This window comes from Cryptomeria japonica, chromosome 3, assembly GCF_030272615.1.
Source record: "Cryptomeria japonica chromosome 3, Sugi_1.0, whole genome shotgun sequence".
Lineage (NCBI taxonomy): Eukaryota > Viridiplantae > Streptophyta > Pinopsida > Cupressales > Cupressaceae > Cryptomeria > Cryptomeria japonica.
The window spans coordinates 491498689-491517571 of NC_081407.1; the positions used below are offsets into that span (position 1 = coordinate 491498689).

General features: G+C 37.3%; 1 protein-coding gene across 1 annotated transcript in view; it reads right to left on the reverse strand.

The window, feature by feature from the left end:
- The window catches only part of LOC131044547 (uncharacterized), a 79858-nt gene that overhangs the window by 12650 nt on the left and 48325 nt on the right, over positions 1-18883 (reverse strand). Inside the window, exons 4-5 of the mRNA XM_057977901.1 lie at positions 4994-5084; positions 4496-4591 (exon numbers count right to left, since the gene is read on the reverse strand). Of these exons, the coding sequence (XP_057833884.1) occupies positions 4496-4591; positions 4994-5084 (187 nt within the window). The remainder of the gene's footprint in view (positions 1-4495; positions 4592-4993; positions 5085-18883) is intronic.

The window sequence follows — 18883 nt, forward strand, 5'->3', positions numbered from 1 at the left end:
ATTTGGAATTTGCATATTGTTAAAGAATGCCTTCCCCATGAGACCATCCTACGTGGCCTCACAATGCCTTACTTACCCTAATTCGTCTAGATAATTATAGAATTGTGCCCTTCCATATTTTTTACTTTGTTTTGAGTCCCGAATATGGGATACATGAATCATGCACAACTCTCTACGGCTTGACAGGCCTCCCACATGAAAGAGGGAAGGCTTAGTCATTCCCTCATCGCATAACACCTTTCATCATTGCCATATTTCTCATTTTCATTCTGCTTCTCCTTTTTCTGCATGCAATTTCTACACATGATTGATTACTCTATTGTAATTTTCCATCCCCCGATTAAAAAACATAAGTCCAATTCCACAAATCTTGTGTGAAAAAGAATTATGGCATGTTGCTCTTCTTCTACCAAACAAAACCATAGTTCCACGGAATTTCTTGACGAAGGGATGCGGTAACACTAGGAGGGGTTTTGGGGATAGGGGGGCCAAGGACCTAAGTTTGGGGACAACAGGGAGACAACAGTGGAGCAGCGGTGTGGGTATAGCACTGAAACACGTATAGTACTTGAAAAAATAGTTATAAAAATATGTGTAAGTATAAGAATTGCAAATGAAACGGTGGCAAACTAGTAAAATTTCGAAACTACTAAACTTTGAAGTGAATATTAACAATTTAACATTGTTGAGTTCAAAATTTTATATCATACTCAAGATTTCATAATGATGACTACAATTAATACGATGATGATTACAATGAATACCATGATGATTACAAATGGTTAAAATAACAAAATGGAGTGAATTGGGGCCTCTAATCATCCCCAAATTCTTCTTCTTGCTTCTACTCAAACCTCTTGCACTTCAACCTCTGTAAAAATTACCTTCTTGACTGTCTGGCTTTGGGAAACTCTTCAGTGTCCCCAAGACGATTAGGAAACTCCTATGAGTCCCTGGACGTTGCAGTGTACCCACATCCCAGCAGCATCTCAGAGGCAGTAGAGGTGGTGCTGGTGCGGAGGGGGGGATGTTCCCCCAAGTCTCCAAGTCTTGGAAATGTCCCCGTCCTGGAAATGTGGGATTTTTCGGGGGGACACGTCCCCTTGGAACAATGAACAAAAACATTATAATGCTAATCACAGAATTGCTACTTGGTCGGAAGAAGGAAAAAAAGTTCAATTAAACAAACCAGATGGAAGTTAAAGAATTGGATGTGTGGCAAATTTCCTGCTGAAGAGATTTGTCATTATGGCCACTTTTCCCTGTCTTAACTCACTTCTAATTTGTCTGCCTGCAATTCCTTGATGTGAATGAGTTTCTGCTGTGGGTTTCAAATTGCTGGTTAAGAGAAATAATTCTGATTTCGTTTGCAAGTCCTGTTTGGAAGAGAATCATGGCATGCAGTTCTTCTTCTGCCAAACAAATGTGTTCAAATGTTGATGAGAGAATGGCTGCTTGCAAGGGAGATTAGTGTTGTAGATTTTTTCATTGATGTCAAGGAGATTTTTGGTTTAGCAGCTTAATCTGTCTGGTTGCTTGCTCCAGATGCTTGCTTGCTTGGTTGAGGTGTTTGGGTGCTTGGTTGAGCTGGCTGGTTGTGTGCTCCAGCTGCTTTATTGCTTGCTTCAGCTGCTTGGCTACTTACTTGAGGTGCTTGGTTGCTTGTTTGAGGTGCTTGGGTGCTTACTTGAGCTGTTTGGTTGGTTGGTTGCTTAAGCTGGTTGTCTGTATGTTTGTGCTAGGTGAGTGTCTGCTTAAGCAGTGTGGGTGCCTACTTGTCTTCTAATCAGCTCCTTAGTCAGACCTTATGCCACGTCTTCAACCAAAGCCGATATGGAGTTTTTTTCTTATTTGACATTCATTTCTGACGGCATGGCAGAACTATGAGAGACTATCGTAATGTTTTCCTTGAGGAATATTATCTTTGTTGAGGCAGCAAAGTTATTGAAGACGTGGGGCTTTAATTAGTTAATTTTGGTGGCAGGCATATGCGAAGAGTGGAGTCTTGATTCTAATAATGAGAATGAAGTCAAATATGTAACTGCCGCACAGTGCACTCAAACGAAGCGAGATACGAATTGAAAAGGAGTGTTTCGATAATTTTTTGTTGTTATTAGACCATATGCTAAGTTTGGTATGGAGCTGTTACTGGGCATACATTGAATGCATGGTCCGATACTTGGTTTGTGTTTTTAAATCATTTTATTTAAAAATCAAAGTAATTGCTATATATGGGTTGGTCTATGGTCCGATAAATTTAGTGTTTGCTGATTTCTTTTCAAAATCTGTGTTGTAATTTTGAAGAGCAGACGTGTGTGTTTCAAGAGGGCATTGAATTTTTTTTTAAAAAGGGAAATAAGGAGCGCTTTTTATGCAGTATATCTGTCCAGCCATTAAAGGGACATAGGTGGAAGGCATCTAGTGTGAAGAGCCTGCAGAAACATTAAATATATTCTTTTCAGATCTGTTTGGTAATAACGGAAGGTTCAAATATTGAAACATATGATTTTTATTGGTGATGTGATGTATGCGATTTTTGGTGTGTGCGTCTTTTTTTCTGAAGATGAACAGTGATATACCATGTGGGAAATCTTTTCAGGTATCGTGTTTTGTGACAGCTGAAGACAAAAATCTGAACGGCTAGGTGACCTGGAGATTTCTGCAGCTGGTAAAAAGGTGATATAAGAACAGTCCTTTGCCAGAGTTTTCAAGAGAGTTTTTTGGACAAAAGTAAAGAGCACTACATGAGCAGTATTATTTCGAACCTGTGATAAGAATTCTATGCAAGATTTATAATCAGACTGTGTCAAATATACAATGTGTTGAGGTTGGTGCCTTATATCAGTGAAGTTGGTGCTTCAATTTTCTGGAGTTGGTGCTTTCAGTGAGTTGATGCTCACCTTTGTAAGCTGGGTTGGTGCCCATTTTGATTTTTTACCCAAAAGGGTTTTCCAGAAATCCTGTGTTGAAGTGTACATGATTTATTTCTGATGTTTATCTTTTGGTTTCAAGTTCTAAATATTGAAACATATGATTTTTATTGGTGATGTGATGTATGCGATTTTTGGTTTGTGCGTCTTTTTTTCTGAAGATGAACAGTGATATACCATGTGGGCAATCTTTTCAGGTATCGTGTTTTGTGACAGCTGAAGACAAAACTCTGAACGGCTAGGTGACCTGGAGATTTCTGCAGCTGGTAAAAAGGTGATATAAGAACAGTCCTTTGCCAGAGTTTTCAAGAGAGTTTTTTGGACAAAAGTAAAGAGCACTACATGAGCAGTATTATTTCGAACCTGTGATAAGAATTCTATGCAAGATTTATAATCAGACTGTGTCAAATATACAATGTGTTGAGGTTGGTGCCTTATATCAGTGAAGTTGGTGCTTCAATTTTCTGGAGTTGGTGCTTTCAGTGAGTTGATGCTCACCTTTGTAAGCTGGGTTGGTGCCCATTTTGATTTTTTACCTAAAAGGGTTTTCCAGAAATCCTGTGTTGATGTTTATTTCTAATGTTTATCTGTGTTCATTGGAAAGTGCGGAGAGAAGCTTGGATAGCATTTGTTTCAGTGATTTTCGTATATGATTGGTGTATGATTATTTCTACTCGCAGAGAGTTTATGTGTTGGGCGTATTGTAGAAGCCAGCAGGCTTTACTTTATCAGTTATATGCTTTTGCTGTTGATTGTTTAGACTATTGCTTGTTTAAGCTTGAGGACATTGTAATCAGTTTGGTGCATTTAATAAAGTTTGAGTTTGGTGTGGCTGGGTTTTTCACCCTCAGGTGGAGGGTTTCCCAGGATAAAATTCTGTGTATCTTGTTCTTGTGAGATTTTCTAAGTTTCAGATTTCTGTCTTATGTTTCTAGTTCTAACATTAACAAATCATACAAATTGTCAATGCTGGGCTGAACTGGGATAAGAGTGGTTTGAGAATTTGCCAACTGCATGACTCTTAAAATTAAGATTCCTCTAAATTAAAGTTATTTGCTGTTTTGTTGCTGTTAGCCAGAATGGCAAATGGTGGATTCTGGTGAAGTTTAGCATGAACTGGAAAAATTTGCTAAATTGATAGTCCAATTGCGGTCAGACTTTTGCTTTTTATGTTTATTAGAATAGTTTCCACTAAGATTATCATTTTTATCAGTTACTGAGACAGCGTTTTGAAGATCAGACCAGAAGCATTACTTGCATAAGTAATCTATGATTCTTGTCTATCACTAAGCACTTAGTTTTTGTCACTATTTATGACCTTAATAGGGGACTTCTACAGCCCAACTGGATGTATTTAATTTCACAACTCACATGACTATCTGGCAAGTTGCAAAATTATCAATTAAATAATGAAAACAATTATGTATGTAATTCCTATTACTACTTTTTGGAACATTTTAAAGTAAAAAATCTAATCAGTAAATGATCTGCATAAAAAATTCATCTCAAACAGTCTAAGAATTAAAAAAGTTAACAGCAGAAAGCACTAAATAAATCCATCTCACCAGCAACATGTGGCCAAAAGGATTCCAATCAATAAAAAATGTACAAGCACAACTGAAAGCACTGTAAAACCAGCATGTGCCCAGCTGTCATCATACCTGAAAAATTTGAAGTAAGCTGCATCAGACTCTGTCACTCTGCGTCAGTAGATAAAACAAGGACAAACAAGTTCAACCAGATTCCCCTTTTACAAACCTTAAAGCTTCAAGGTGAAGGCAAATACTTTTTCAAGATCTAAAAGTAAATTTACCATGTGTCCTTTTGTTTATTAAAAAACATTTAACTCTTGCTCATCAGTAGTACACATGCAGACTGCCTCTAGAGCATGTAAGGTGGGTAGGTTTTTCATTTTTATATTCATAGAAGAGGCATCTTTTTCTGTCCTTTCTTATTTCAAGGATGCATAAAGAGTCATAAAAAAGTTATGTAAATGTTGGAGATATCTCATTTACCTTAGACATTAATTGATAGTTAACAAAAAAGCTGAAATTGCAACTTACGCAGCACAGTAAGCTGATGCTGCTACAGCCAAAAGAAAACTGCATATAACTACAAATGCTGGATCATCTCGTGCCCACTGATTCTTTGTTTCTGCAATTTAAAATCAGAACATCAAAATCTCAAATTGATTGTATAACACATGAAAATTTGCATTCTAGATTTCTTTACTTCAAATTTCCACATATCATGTAGCTTTGATGCATAGCATGGTATGTGCATGCAGCTATTTATCAAACTAATTTAAACACCAAAGCATGTTCATTCACTTTAGACCTTCATGTACACAATGACCACCCACCTGCTAACATGATTTTCCACCTCCAGTTTATTGAGATAGAGATGACACCACAGCATAATCATTTACATGGGTACTTAAATGCAGAACCAACAAATAATTACCTATCATGCTTTATAATACTTGCTTAGCCAAGGAATGCACATGTACTAACCCACAATATCCATATAACCTCAAAAATGATAGGAATTTCAGTAAGCTACTGTAAGGTTGGTCTTGAATATAAATGGCCAAATATCTGCGAAGCCCATACAGATGCTTGAAAGACACGTATTATTCCGACATCCAAGAACCCACAAGTAAAGGTTTAAGCTATTTTCTCACCAAAATTTAATCATAAATGAAAGGCTGTTAGAACATGCAGAAAAAAAGAGCAAAATCACAAGAAACAGCCCTGGAAAAGACTGGTGTGGGAAAAACAAAAGAAAAAAGCAAGGACTTGCCTTTTTCTTGCCACTATCTGTTCTGCAAATTATATGCATACTGCCATTTTCAGGACTTCAAGGACACTAATCAATACTACAACCATATTTAGGCACTTGCAATTGCTGTGCAACCAGCTCATATGCATACTCTCCTACTACACCCAACCAAGAAGAACGGGCAGAAAGAGTACAGAACAACAGACTGAAAAAAATTTCAGAACAGACTGAAAAAATGTACAGAACTTCATCGCAATGATCCCCGAGTATGTATTTACACCTTCACATTAAAATAGGCTCAAGTCAAGAATCCCAAGAGAAAAACAAGGGAAAGAGACATTGTCTACAGCATAGTTACAAGACCCAGTCAAACTTGCCCAGAATTAGCAAGCAAGCCTGAGTGAGTCCCAGAATACCCTTTAAAAAATAAGCACCAAGACGTCATTACTTCTGCCTGCAACTGGACAATGCTCTTCCTGTCCATATGTGCTAAACACAAGTGTAGAAAACAACAAATATGAATGTATTTTGTGTTTCCTGTCTCTGACATTCAGTGCAAATGGGGTACATCTCTGCTTGCATTTCCTGCTTTGGTTTGTTCACATTTACTGTTTGGGATTGTATCCAATCTTCACGGTGTATGCTGGTAGTAAATATTATAAGGATTCCAGCTGTTGCATTACAAAGTTGAGTGCAGAAGACAAATTATGTAATAATGGCCTGCTTGCATTTTCATATGCGAACTAGAAAGGAGTGCATATGGAGCAAATAAAAGCTTTAAATACTTTAAACCCTTATATTTCAAGGTTTTTTAATTATTCAATCTGCCAGACTGCCAAGCCCAAGTCCCAGTCAAATATCAGCCAAACAAGTTCAAGCCAAGTCTGAGTCTTGTAACTATGATCTATAGCCATTAGTCTACCTATTTATTTGTCCCACATAGAACTGTCATGAGACAAGCATAACCACCATAAAAAATGTCAAACTACCACCCTGTAGCATCTAGTAGCTTTGTCAAAAGTCAAAACTGTACCCTATTTCTCATATTCTGGAGAACCTGCTTCAGCTGTGTCTGACTCCAAGGTGTCTGGATCACCACAGAACCATCTGCAACCCCTATAGAACCCTGCGCATTCTTCATAATTCATCTTGATTGAAAATTAATCATTGTAAAAGTGTTCTGAGTGTTTCAGGTTAAAAACTTAGTAATTTTGCATATTCTCACTCACTATTTTCAATTCTGCCCCATTTTCTACCCCTAATTAAAATGCAGGCTACATACTTGTTCTCTATGGGATCTGTTGGTGGTTCCAAAGGTCTAAAGACTTATTTGTATTATACATCCTTTCTATAGTTTGACTTCCATAGATTTTAACCATTTAGGTCTCTGTCTCTTGTATCAGTTCTCTTGACTCCAAGATTTAGAATTAGATACATTATCATTAATTCAACAGAGTTCATTTCGGCATTCCTGATTAGTAGTATAGCTTCTTCAAGACTTCCCAACTGTCCACTTCCTAATTTAATCATAGTTAATTCAAGACAACCTTTAAATCAAGACAACCACTCAAGATAATTATATAAAAACACATATCTGGCATATATCTAAGCTTGTGCAAATGTTGGCAGAACACAAGTTTCCCCCAATAAAATGATTCAAGCAAGCTTAGAATATTTTTGTAATGGATTGTCACGAAGTATGTTGAAGAATTTGCCAGACTTGAACCATAAGAGAACTACTTGCTCAATGGTAGAGCCATTGTTCACACACTCAGACTCAGCATGTACTCAGAAAGCCAAAAAATTCTGACTCAGCAAAACTTGGCAACTTAAAAAAGTACTTGAATCTCATTAAAAACACGGTTTTTTCGCAAAATTCAATTAGAAAGTGTACCAAATGAGTCTAAAAACCATGGGGAAGTGATCTCTATTAGATTTAATTCTTGAATACAAATGGAGTTCTACCGCTAGATGGCAATAACTCCTTTGCCACATCAGTGTCATCAAATGACAATCCAATCTCCCATACTTATGTTTCAACCACATCCTCCATGGCTTGCCTCTTGAAAAAGCAATCTCGTCTTTTCCAAACGAGGAGGGTTCATCCACCTACATGATCCACTCACTATAAGGACCAATCTCATCCAAATCAATAAGTTACTCTGATTTATCAAATTATTACACTACTCCGTGTAAATGTCATCAAATAAACTTTAATTGCACTCACAACCAAAAACACTACAATTTGGAGGGCTAGCTTTTATAGATTAGGGGTATTTCTACCCAAATCTTCCTACCAAGACTACAAATAAGATATTCACGAGTTTGCAAATAAACAATAATTAATAACTTGTAATTTAAAGACTTCACTTTTTCTAACCTAGTGTCTAGGTGGATCTTCATCAAATAGCTAGTGTCAAAGAAAAGAGATTTTGTTGAGTCAACTTATTATGCTAATCCAAACAAATGATGTCAAACAAACTCTGGTTGTACTGACAACTCAATGTTGAGACATGGACCAGCTAGGACTCGAACCTAGGACCTTCCATACGCTGCTGGAGTGCTCTACCACTGAGCTGCTGGCCCCTCTTGGACCAGTCCATCGTCAGTCCGGATGTGGCTTATTTCCAACACCAACACCCCCCCTTAAGCCACACCTCTCGTGTGCTTGGGGCTCCTAGCCTGGACCTGGCTCTGATACCATGTTGAGACATGGACCAGCTAGGACTCGAACCTAGGACCTTCCATACGCTGCTGGAGTGCTCTACCACTGAGCTACTGGCCCCTCTTGGACCAGTCCATCGTCAGTCTGGGTGTGGCTTATTTCCGACACCAACACTCAAAGCACTACAATCGTCCCACCAAAAACCTGCAAATAAGTTATTCATGAATTTGTAAATAAACAAAATTTTACTAATAATTGTGATTCCTAATTTATAAGACATAACCATTTTTTCCTACCTAGTGTCTTGGTAGATCTTCCTCAAATAGATAGTGGCAACTTTGAAATGATGAGAACTCTCACCTCAACCTCGAGTGTCATCTTCCCAATGCATGTTGAAAGGCTGTCCTTAATCTCCTCATTAGCATTCATGAAGATATTAGAGAACAAAAACTTGAGGTTGAGGTAATACCCTATTGCATTAATGAGTTGGTGGAATTGATTGTTCCACCTCTCATCAATGATCTTCCAAATGGCGGCAAACCAACTTGGACCCCTATATAAGAGTTTTGGATGGCCACTTTGACCCTATCCATGGCCTCATAAATATATACCACTAGGTTTTTCTCCCTATCCACCAAATGCAAAACCCTCACTAGCAATCCTAATACCTACAATTTACAAACAAACTAGAGTTACAATGAAGCTATATTCTTTTAAAATTTTATCATAAAGGATTCAATTTGAAATTTCAATTAATATTTGAAGTTACCTTAATCACTATGGATCTCTTGGCAAAGACATCATCAAAAACTATCTTTGTGATCCTCTCTCCATCAACCTTCTTTGAAAATGTTGAGTCTAACCATGCTTGACTCACAAACATTCATTTCAAAGATGTCAATAAACTATAAATACTTTGCAACATTAGAAAATTAGTTGCAAACCTTATGTCACTTGATCACTCAAGTTCTTTCCCCTCGGAGTGCTATCTCATCAATTTAAGAACCAACGAGAGATTATAAATATACCTTTTGTATTCCTTGCATCTCCTACAATCGGTTTCACCAAATCAGTTTTGCCTATGTCCTCCAAAAAAAGGTCAAGGCAATGGGCTACACAATGGGTCTTGTTGTGACGTTTTCACACATCACCCCATTGCAAATGGGGACCCCAATTTTTTTCGTTTTTTTAGGTTAGGGTTTTGGTCTCCAATCTCTAAGACTCAAAAAAGAGTCAAGTTTCGTGAAATTTGGGAAAGTCATCAAAGTCAAAAAAATGAAGCAATGGTCGAAAAGGTGTGTTGATGTTACAAAAGGGCTCAGATAGGTCGAAGGAGTAAAATCGCAATTGCCTGTGATCAATTCTGACAACTTCCCATTTTTAGGAATTTTTGTTTGTTTGTTTTTTCTAAATTTAGAAAGTTTTGTTTTTGGCATTTTGGGGCCAATCCGAGAACTTGCTTTTTTGGCTTGCTTTTTTCTAAAAATTGAAAGTTTCTTTTTTTGCTTTTTCAGAATCGTAGGTGGTCATCGGGTCAGGAAAAGAGTCAAGTCAAGAAAGATCATCTTGGACAAATCAAGTGTGAAATAGCTTTTGAATCCAGAGGAAAAAATTTAAAAACCTAATCGAAGATCACTAGAATTTGATCGAGAAATTCCTTGTTCAAATCATGAAGATTGCCTAGAAAAAGGAAAATTTTCAAGTGAAGATCAAGGCATGGTGAAAGCTTCTCAACCACATGACAAGTTTGCCTTGGGTAGCATGAAAGTTGCTTGACTCCAAATAAACTTCGTCCTATGTTAAGGAAATGTTCCTCAACCACTAGCTAAGTCTGCCCATTGCATAATGAAATCTTCCTTCTACAAGAGCAAAGTCCACCCAAGGAGTGGGTGTGAAAAGTGATTTAAGTATTGGCGCTTGGAAGGGGGAAAGTTTGAAATTTTGGTTAAGTATGGCAGATCTCCAAGGCAAATAGCAACTCCGCCCTACCTCATGACAAAATTCCTCAACCTCATGGCAACTCTGAAATCCGCCCTTGGTATGATAAAGTTTCCTATCTAAGTGTGAAGTGCGCCTAGAGAGAGTGGCAATATTCATTGTCAACATGCAAAGTCTGCCCTCCCAAGGCATAGTTTTCCTTGCCTCATGCCCAAGTCCGCCCTCTAGGTGATGAAAAATTCCTTGGACAGACCCCAAGTCTGCCTAGGCATAAGAAAAAGTTCCCTAAGCTATCATGAAGTCTGCCCTTGGTGGACAAGGAAAAAGTTTGAATAAAGCAAAAAGGATTGGCTTAAGGGAAAAGAAAGAATTTGAAATTTTTTGGAAAGATGGAAATGGATTAAAACAAAAAGCTAGGCACATGAAAGGGTTCGCCAAACTTGAGAGGGAGAAATTAGGTGGAAAAGTCAAAGATGAAATTAAAAATTCGTCTAAGTGTTGGAGATAAAGAATCAAAGCAAAAAAGAAATAAAACACAAAAAGAATTCGCCCAAGTCATGTTTGGAAATTTGAAAGAAAAGGAAAACCAAATAAAGCAAAGAGGATAAAAACAAGAAAAGAATTCATCAAAAAGGGAATAAAGCAAAGAGTTTGTGTTGGTGTGTTGGAAATAAGCCACCGACGATGGACTGGTCCAAGAGTGGCCAGTAGCTCAGTGGTAGAGCACTCCAGCAACGTATGGAAGGTCCTAGGTTCGAGTCCTAGCTGGTCCATGTCTCAACATGGTATCAGAGCCAAGTCCAGGCTAGGAGCCCCAAGCACACGAGAGGTGTGGCTTAAGGAGGGGTGTTGGTGTTGGAAATAAGCCACACTCAAACTGACGATGGACTGGTCCAAGAGGGGCCAGTAGCTCAGTGGTAGAGCACTCCAGCAGTGTATGGAAGGTCCTAGGTTCGAGTCCTAGCTGGTCCATGTCTCAACAGTTTGCTCAAGGAGAAAAGGCTTCTAGAAGGAAGCAATGAAAAATGCCAATAAGTTTTAAATCAAAAAAACAAAAAAAAAAAGAAGGGAAGTTCAATTTGAGGTGCAAAACATGACCATATTCATTGCCAATAAAACTCATTAAAACACAAAAAAATACAAAAAAACAAGGCAAGAAGAATTTGAACTCCCTATAAACTTCAGCTTTGGCAATTCATTATTCACAACTTTCTTCTCATGCTTAGGAATTCGAACTCTTCAAAGTTTCTAGGCGAATTTAAGGTGGAATTGCATGTTCAAAGTAATTTCAAAGAGGAATTCAGACGGTTGGAGGCAATTTGGAAGCAACTCTTTTGTAGAATTTCTTCAAGATTTTTAGGTCCATAGACTTTTCTAAGGCAGATTTTTGAAATTCCAGTCCTTCACAGTTCTTCTCTCAGTCTCAGTTTTTTATTCTCAGACCTACACAGGGATCTTCCTTCACAAATTCTTCGATATTTGTCGGGAAGCATATTGTTTTTTTGTGCTTTTTCAAATTTTGAAGAAAGAAGTTTAAAAATCAAACTTAACTCCATGATTCAAGAGTTTTTCTAAGTCTGATTTCAAATTTCAGAACGTAACTAAGTCTGATTTCCATTTCTAAAATTTGCAATCAGACATTAATTCCAAGTTTTCCTCATTCTGAATTTTAGACTTTACTCGGTCTGATTTTGGGTCTGATTTCAAGAATTCAATCAGAAAATCCGAGTTATCTTTTGAAATTTGTCATATAGACATCATGTCTACCTAACAGAGAAAATTTTCATGATGATTTTCAGGTGGGAGATGTCAACCCAGGAAGGGATTTCCAAAAAGGTGCCGATGAAACAAGGAATTAGTTGGAAAGATGATGGAAGGATAACATTTATGTTTCAAGGTGGAATCCAAGGATGCAAGGAACAAAGATGAAAGACTTGCACTTCATCAAAATAATTAAAAAGATTAAGTAATACAAGGAAGAAAGGCTTTACATCGACCTTCGATTTCTTGGATTTCAAGACGCAATGAGAATGAAGAAAATGTTCTAATCATCTAGAATTTCTTCGGAAATCCAAGAGTAAAGTCAATATAAGGAAGTAATCTTGAGCGTTGCAACACGAAGTCAAGAACTCCACCCAAGAATCCGAGTCCAAGGCAAGAAATTTCATGATCAAAGAAGGAAGATAGTTTTAATCATCAAAGTTAAGAACTTGATTATCTAGAAGATATTGCCCAAGGTATCAACACTTCTTTATGATGGAAAATCAAATGTGCAAGGCAAGCTGAGATGGCATCCCAGTCATCAATCAGCCAATCCAAAGGTTCCAAGTCAGACATGTCCAGGTGCAATGAACCAGACTCAACAAGTGGAAGCTATTTTCTCATTGGTTATCCAAAGCATTTTAATTTTCTCATTGGTCCAATTTGGATAACTCTGCCAGTTTGCCCTAATTAGGTTTTATGTTTAATATTGGCCACTGATCTTAAATCAATCTGGGTCATTGATTTGTAATGGGGTACCTATATAAACCCTCCTCTCATTTGTAAAGGGAGAGTTTTCTAAGAAATTGTTGTAGTGATACTTCTTAAGTGCTAAGACATAATTCATTGCTCAACTGTTGGTAAATTGTCTACTTTTGCAAGTTAGCATGGTTTCTTGGCTCTCGATAGAATAGATTTCATTTCCAAGTTGTTAGATTGAATGAAGGATTTGATAGAGTTGCTTAATGTGGAATGGATGTGTTCATACTTTTGATAATTGAAAGATTTTCAATTATCATGCAAAGTTAGCCTAAACTAGTAAATGAAATTTAACTTCTATTGCTTTATTCATTGTTCAAGACGTTGGTGAATATGAGTGATATGAAAATCTTTTGATTTCCTCAGAAGATTGCATCGTTCTTGTGTAGTTGTTGAATTTGGTGAAGCAAAAATTGGTTTTGGATTCCACTTTTGCAATTTCTATCTCCATAGTTCATAGGGATTAGATTAGGATTAGAAGTTTCTTCCTAAACCCTCACCCCTTTTTCCTTTTTTTTCCAATTCCTAGTAGAAGTAGGATTGGAAAGAAGCTTATTGCAAAATAATTCCAAAAGAAGAAAGTTAAAAGTATCAGCAATTTGCGGAATCCTTTGATTGATTCACTCCTTGAACAATTACATAAGTCCCCCTTGAGATTACCAGCATATCACAATGAACCAACTGAGACTATCCGCATGGATTTGGAACCTTGGAGTCGTCTTTGTGATCACACAATCCATTTGTTTAGCACATAGAAGATTTTGATCAAGAGAGAATAGGATATCTCTGGGTATTTTATCATGAGTTGCGTGTGCATAAAAAACATGCCAACAAGTCCAAAAGGTTGTAGAATGTCTATCTTGAAGCAATCTTCCAACGACATATTCCACTACATTGTCATTGACAACTTTGGCAATATTTTGTATGCCCGGCTCTAAAACAACCTCCTCCAACATCAAACTCAAAGTTTCTACGTTCTTTATTTTGTTGGAGGTATCAATTGACTTCAAGAAAAACAGCTCACCATTTAGCACCACTAAAAAATTGATGAGTGCATTTCCTTCCATCCATCCACCCATCTAAAAGAATCATACATCCAAAATTTCACCATATTTTTATCTTCCACAATTGTTTGCACAAGCATCTTGGAGCAACCTCCCACTTTCCTCTTTTGGAGAGGGTGCCTTGTATCGTATCCCTTCAGCTATTGATTATGTCAAAAAACATCCACAATAAGGACTCCTTGCCATGTTGAAGGGAAGGTTGTTGTAATACAAAAAATTGGTGTATGCCTTATCTGTTTCTTTATGTGCCTGCTTGTTCCACCTTGTACCTTCCAATGAAAGTTGTGCTCCATGTACATTTCTAGGCATAGAAAACCCTTATCATTGAGCTCTACTCAAGCTAGATGAGGCAAATGTGCCATGTATATGTGGACCACAACTAGATTCCACAATACATGTGGTGTCTACATTAGATTTTATATGCAAATTAGTAAAAATGGTTGCTTCTATAATTGCATGTGCCCTTGCCCTCTCCAAAAAATTTTCAACCAACAATGTAGGTGCTATCATCTATAATTTCACCTCTTTTGGAGCTGATGCACACAGCTTAGAATAGTGATTATGAATGCCCACAAGATGGTATTTGCAGTGAATGATGCATCGACTAAGCTTATTTTTGCACTGAGTACAAATCATAGACCCCACTACGGATACAATTATGGCATGTTTCCAAGTGGGGTCACAACTTCTAGGGAGGTTTACTTCAATGAGGTGGCATCCACTTACTAAGTCTGAACTCGATGCGAATTCAAATGTCAGAATATATTAACCTGCAGCAATAATTATAACAGAGAATATAGTGTTCCAAAAAATACAACAATTTGAACATGATTTTATTTTAATGACAAAAAATTTAAAGGCATTTGAAAAATTGAAACACAAAAAGGTAACATAGTAATTAAATTTATGAATTTGACAAAAATAACATCTTTTAACCCTAACGTGTAAACCCTCCAAAAACGAAATAATTGAAAAAAAAAATCATTCAATAAAACTTGTGAAACTATAGATCATGTAAATTTTAATCACCAAACAGATTTACATTAATTGAATCCATTCTATGAAATAAAACTTGTAAATTTTATGTGCTTAAAAAATTGGAAATGATTTATAAATTTATATGCTTGAAAAAAAAGGGAAAAAAAATGAGCTAACCCGATGCAAATTTAGCATTACAAAAATTGTTCTTCAAATCCCCTAAAAAATCCTTCCAATTTGTTCTAGAATGCACCTTAAAAAGCAAAAAAAATTGCCTTTATAAGTCCTATTTGGCCATTTGGAAGGATGAGGACATTCAAAGACATGGGGACTTGGGGCAAACATCCGTCCTCTGCCACCATGTACCCAAGAACATTTTTGCGACATCCCTAGGATGCCTAGGGATCTCCCTTGCATCTTGACCAAACTAGAGACGTGTCAACTTCAACAATTCATTCAAAAAATCTATGTCACCCCGAATTTCCAGGACGGGGAAACGGGGAGACAGGGAAACGGGTTTCCGGGAGGGATTTCTTTTTCCCAGAGGAGGGGACGGCAGTGGGGACAGCTATATAAAAAATTGAAAAAATTTAAAATATATAGGGAAATTTTAAATATTCAAACAAAAACATGGATAAAGCATGCTTATATACATTATTAAACCTTAACATTACCGTTTGTGTTAAATAATTTAAATTGAGAGTTTGCATGAGAGTGGAGGTCAAACAAATAATCAAAATTCAATCATTAATTTTATGGGACAGCCAGAGTACAAGTTTCCGAAAGTTTCCGAGTTTCCGAGACGTCCCCGTTTCCGAGATGGGTCAAATTATGCCGGAAACGCGTCCCCCGGTAACATAGTAAAAAATCCATTTTTTTAAATCAAAAAAACAATGGATCCTTATGCCACTAATTGTAACCCTAATGGTCTATGAGCCTCACCTACACCCTAAGCAATCACAAAAAAATTATGAATAGGCATCTAAGCCTCATTCCAAATCACTCCCAAGTTTAAAAAATGTTGAGTTGTACAAAACAAAGCAATAAAATTGCGAAAATGGGATGTGCCACAAAGGTATGTGTGGTTTCAAAAGCCTTAACATTCCAAACTAACCTTAAGTTTCAAAAATAGTAAGGACTTGGTGCTGAAAAAAACCCACCCTATATCATGCCAAAGACACTACATCTAAATCCCACAAGAGGCACTACCCCATGATCAAACTAGGGGCTTTGCCTCCAAACACCCACAAGGGACACTAGCCCTTGACCCCTAAGTTACCGGTTCGGGTTTGGGAGCGGGTTCGCCGATGTGAACCCGGTTCGTGGGTTCGGGAAAAATAAAATTTGCCTTTTGGGTTTGTGAGCTGGGTTCGTCCATACATATATATATGCAAAAATTTAAAGAAATACACAAAATACAAATCTAAATACATTTAATAGTATGCTACTTCATCATTGATCAATGCCAAATGTCATTTCAATTGATAGTTCAAAATTTCAATAATATCATATTATGTCATATACTCATATGCCATATAATATATATCAATGTATTATAAATTCATATATGTCCAGGTTCACAATTCAATGAAAATCATTACAATTACAAAATTGACAATCAAAAATAATATTTGTCTTCTATCTTCAATGTTCATCAATCATCAAAAGGATCTAGATCAAGATCATCATCATTTGCTCCAAGTTCAAATTCAAAATAATTTGAACCCAAACAAGTGCCACTGCCACTTGACATTGCCCAACGTGTAGGTTCGCCTGGGTTCGCTCGGATCCGGCCAGGGTTCACCCCAGGGACCCTGGGTTCATTGTGGGTTAACCTACAGTGAACCCATAGTACCTTAGGTGAACCCTAGCCAGACCCAGGGCGAACCCAACGCAGACCCGATTCGCGTCAGGAGGGCAAAAGGGGCGAACCTAGTAACTCAAGTTGACCCTACTAGGGTTTCTACCCCTAACCCCCATGAGGAGCACTACCCCTCAACCCATTGAAGCCTTTGCCCCCAACCTCCCACCCACCACAATTAGTCCCCCCATCTCAAGACTATGTGGAACTTAGAAAAGAAAATGAATATTCGTAAAATTGCCCATAAGGTAGAGTAATCAAACAGGTATTTGGATCTTGGTTACCATGAAATTGCTAGCATTGATGTGCTTGGCATCATATGTTGATGGGTTTATTTTAATTCTTTGAATTTATTAATCAAGCCACATAAATTTCTTTGTAATAGGTGTTGTAAGGTGATCATAATTGTAATATGAGCAAGCTTGTGAAGAAACACGTTGTTATGAAGAAACTCGATTGTTGAAGAAACTGTATTGAGTTTCGATACTATGATTTCTTCCTTGATTGATGAAGAAATTCAAGTAAATAAAAATAACTTGATTGTTGAAGAAACTGTATTGTGTTTGGAAACTTTGATTTCCTCCTTGATTGATGAAGAAAGTCAAATAAAGAAAATTAATTCAATTGTTGAAGAAACTGATCTTCTTGTCAAAAAGAAGCTCACCATTTCCACAAACAAGAACAAAGTTTTCAGGTGATACTATTGTACACAAAAAAGACATATCCTGATGAACTACACTCAATGTGCCAAGGACCTCAATAAATAGAGATTGAAACACATAAACCTTTGGCCATCACTAAAAGAGAAAATGAAAGGTTGTAGTTTTGCAGCATGTGATCATGAACCCCTCACCAAGACGGTGAAGAGGCATATGTCCATAAATAAGACCTAAGGTCTAAGAGGAGGTTAGAGCACCAAGAGGATGGAAGCACATTACCATCTCCAGTTAGCACACAAGATCTGCATATAGTCTCCCCTTTGGGTTTAGAGAGTGTTCATTCTTTCATGATAGGATATTTTCTCTGGATTTGTAATTGTGGATGCAGAAAACGTCTTGATCCATTAGTAGAGTGTTGTACTTATAGAAGTGGAGTATGTCTCAATTTACAGGAGTTTTGTGGTAGATCTGAAGAATGTCCTGATTCACAATTGATGTGCTACTGTGGATGCAGACTATGTCTTGGTTCACTGGTAGAGAATTTTATTGTGGGTGTGGAGTATGTCTTGGTTCCCATGCAAAGTGGTGTACTTGTGGATAGTGGGTAGATCTCAATTCAAAAGTTTTGATGGATAGTTCCACTGATATGTTTTGTTTGGTGTCCTGGTAAAGTTATGATACTTGGTGAACTGTGTGTGTCCCAGATTATTGTTCATTCGCAGTGTTCCTACCTTTTTTCTAAGTATGTAATAAGATGGGAATGTTGTAAATATTACATCATAATATGTTAGTAGATGAAATAAATCTTAGTGTGTGTTAGACTTTGTTAGTAAATAAAGTTGGTTTGGGGTTATTTGGTCAGGTCAGTTGTACAAGAAAAACGGTTTTATAGAAGTTTTTGACATCAATGAAAATGAATGAATCATGGTGTAACTTGTCAATCTTTTTGCTCGCCATTTCAGTATGGGAAACATTGGCTAGTCTTCCAAAGTTTGATAATATCTTGCAATGCCAAGGCATAAGTAGACAGCATTCTCCCCTCCTCAAAAGATAAGGCATGGGAGATGTAACAAAGTCAGAACTCTTGCCATTAAATCCAAGGAGAAGGTTCAAAATGGTTCTCAGCCTACTATTAATGAATATTATATGAGGGGAAGCATAGAAACCCAAACACACAGAATGAAGAAACTACAGTCAACTTGTTGGAATATTTGTCATTGATGTCAAAGGCTGAATTCAGTTTGTTTATGAATATTGGTTGAGCTGTCTTCTTGTCTATCTGGTTGAGCAGCTTGAGCTGCTTGCTTGCCTGCTGGACCTGCTTAGTTGCTTGGTTGAGCAGTGTGTGTGCCTGCTTCAGCTGTATGTGTGTCTGACTCAGCTGCTTACTTGTCTCTACTTGTGCCAAATCAGACCCTATGCCAAGTCATGGTTTGAATATTCTATGGGGCCCATTTTTTAATTTGGTCAGATCTTATTTAAGTTCA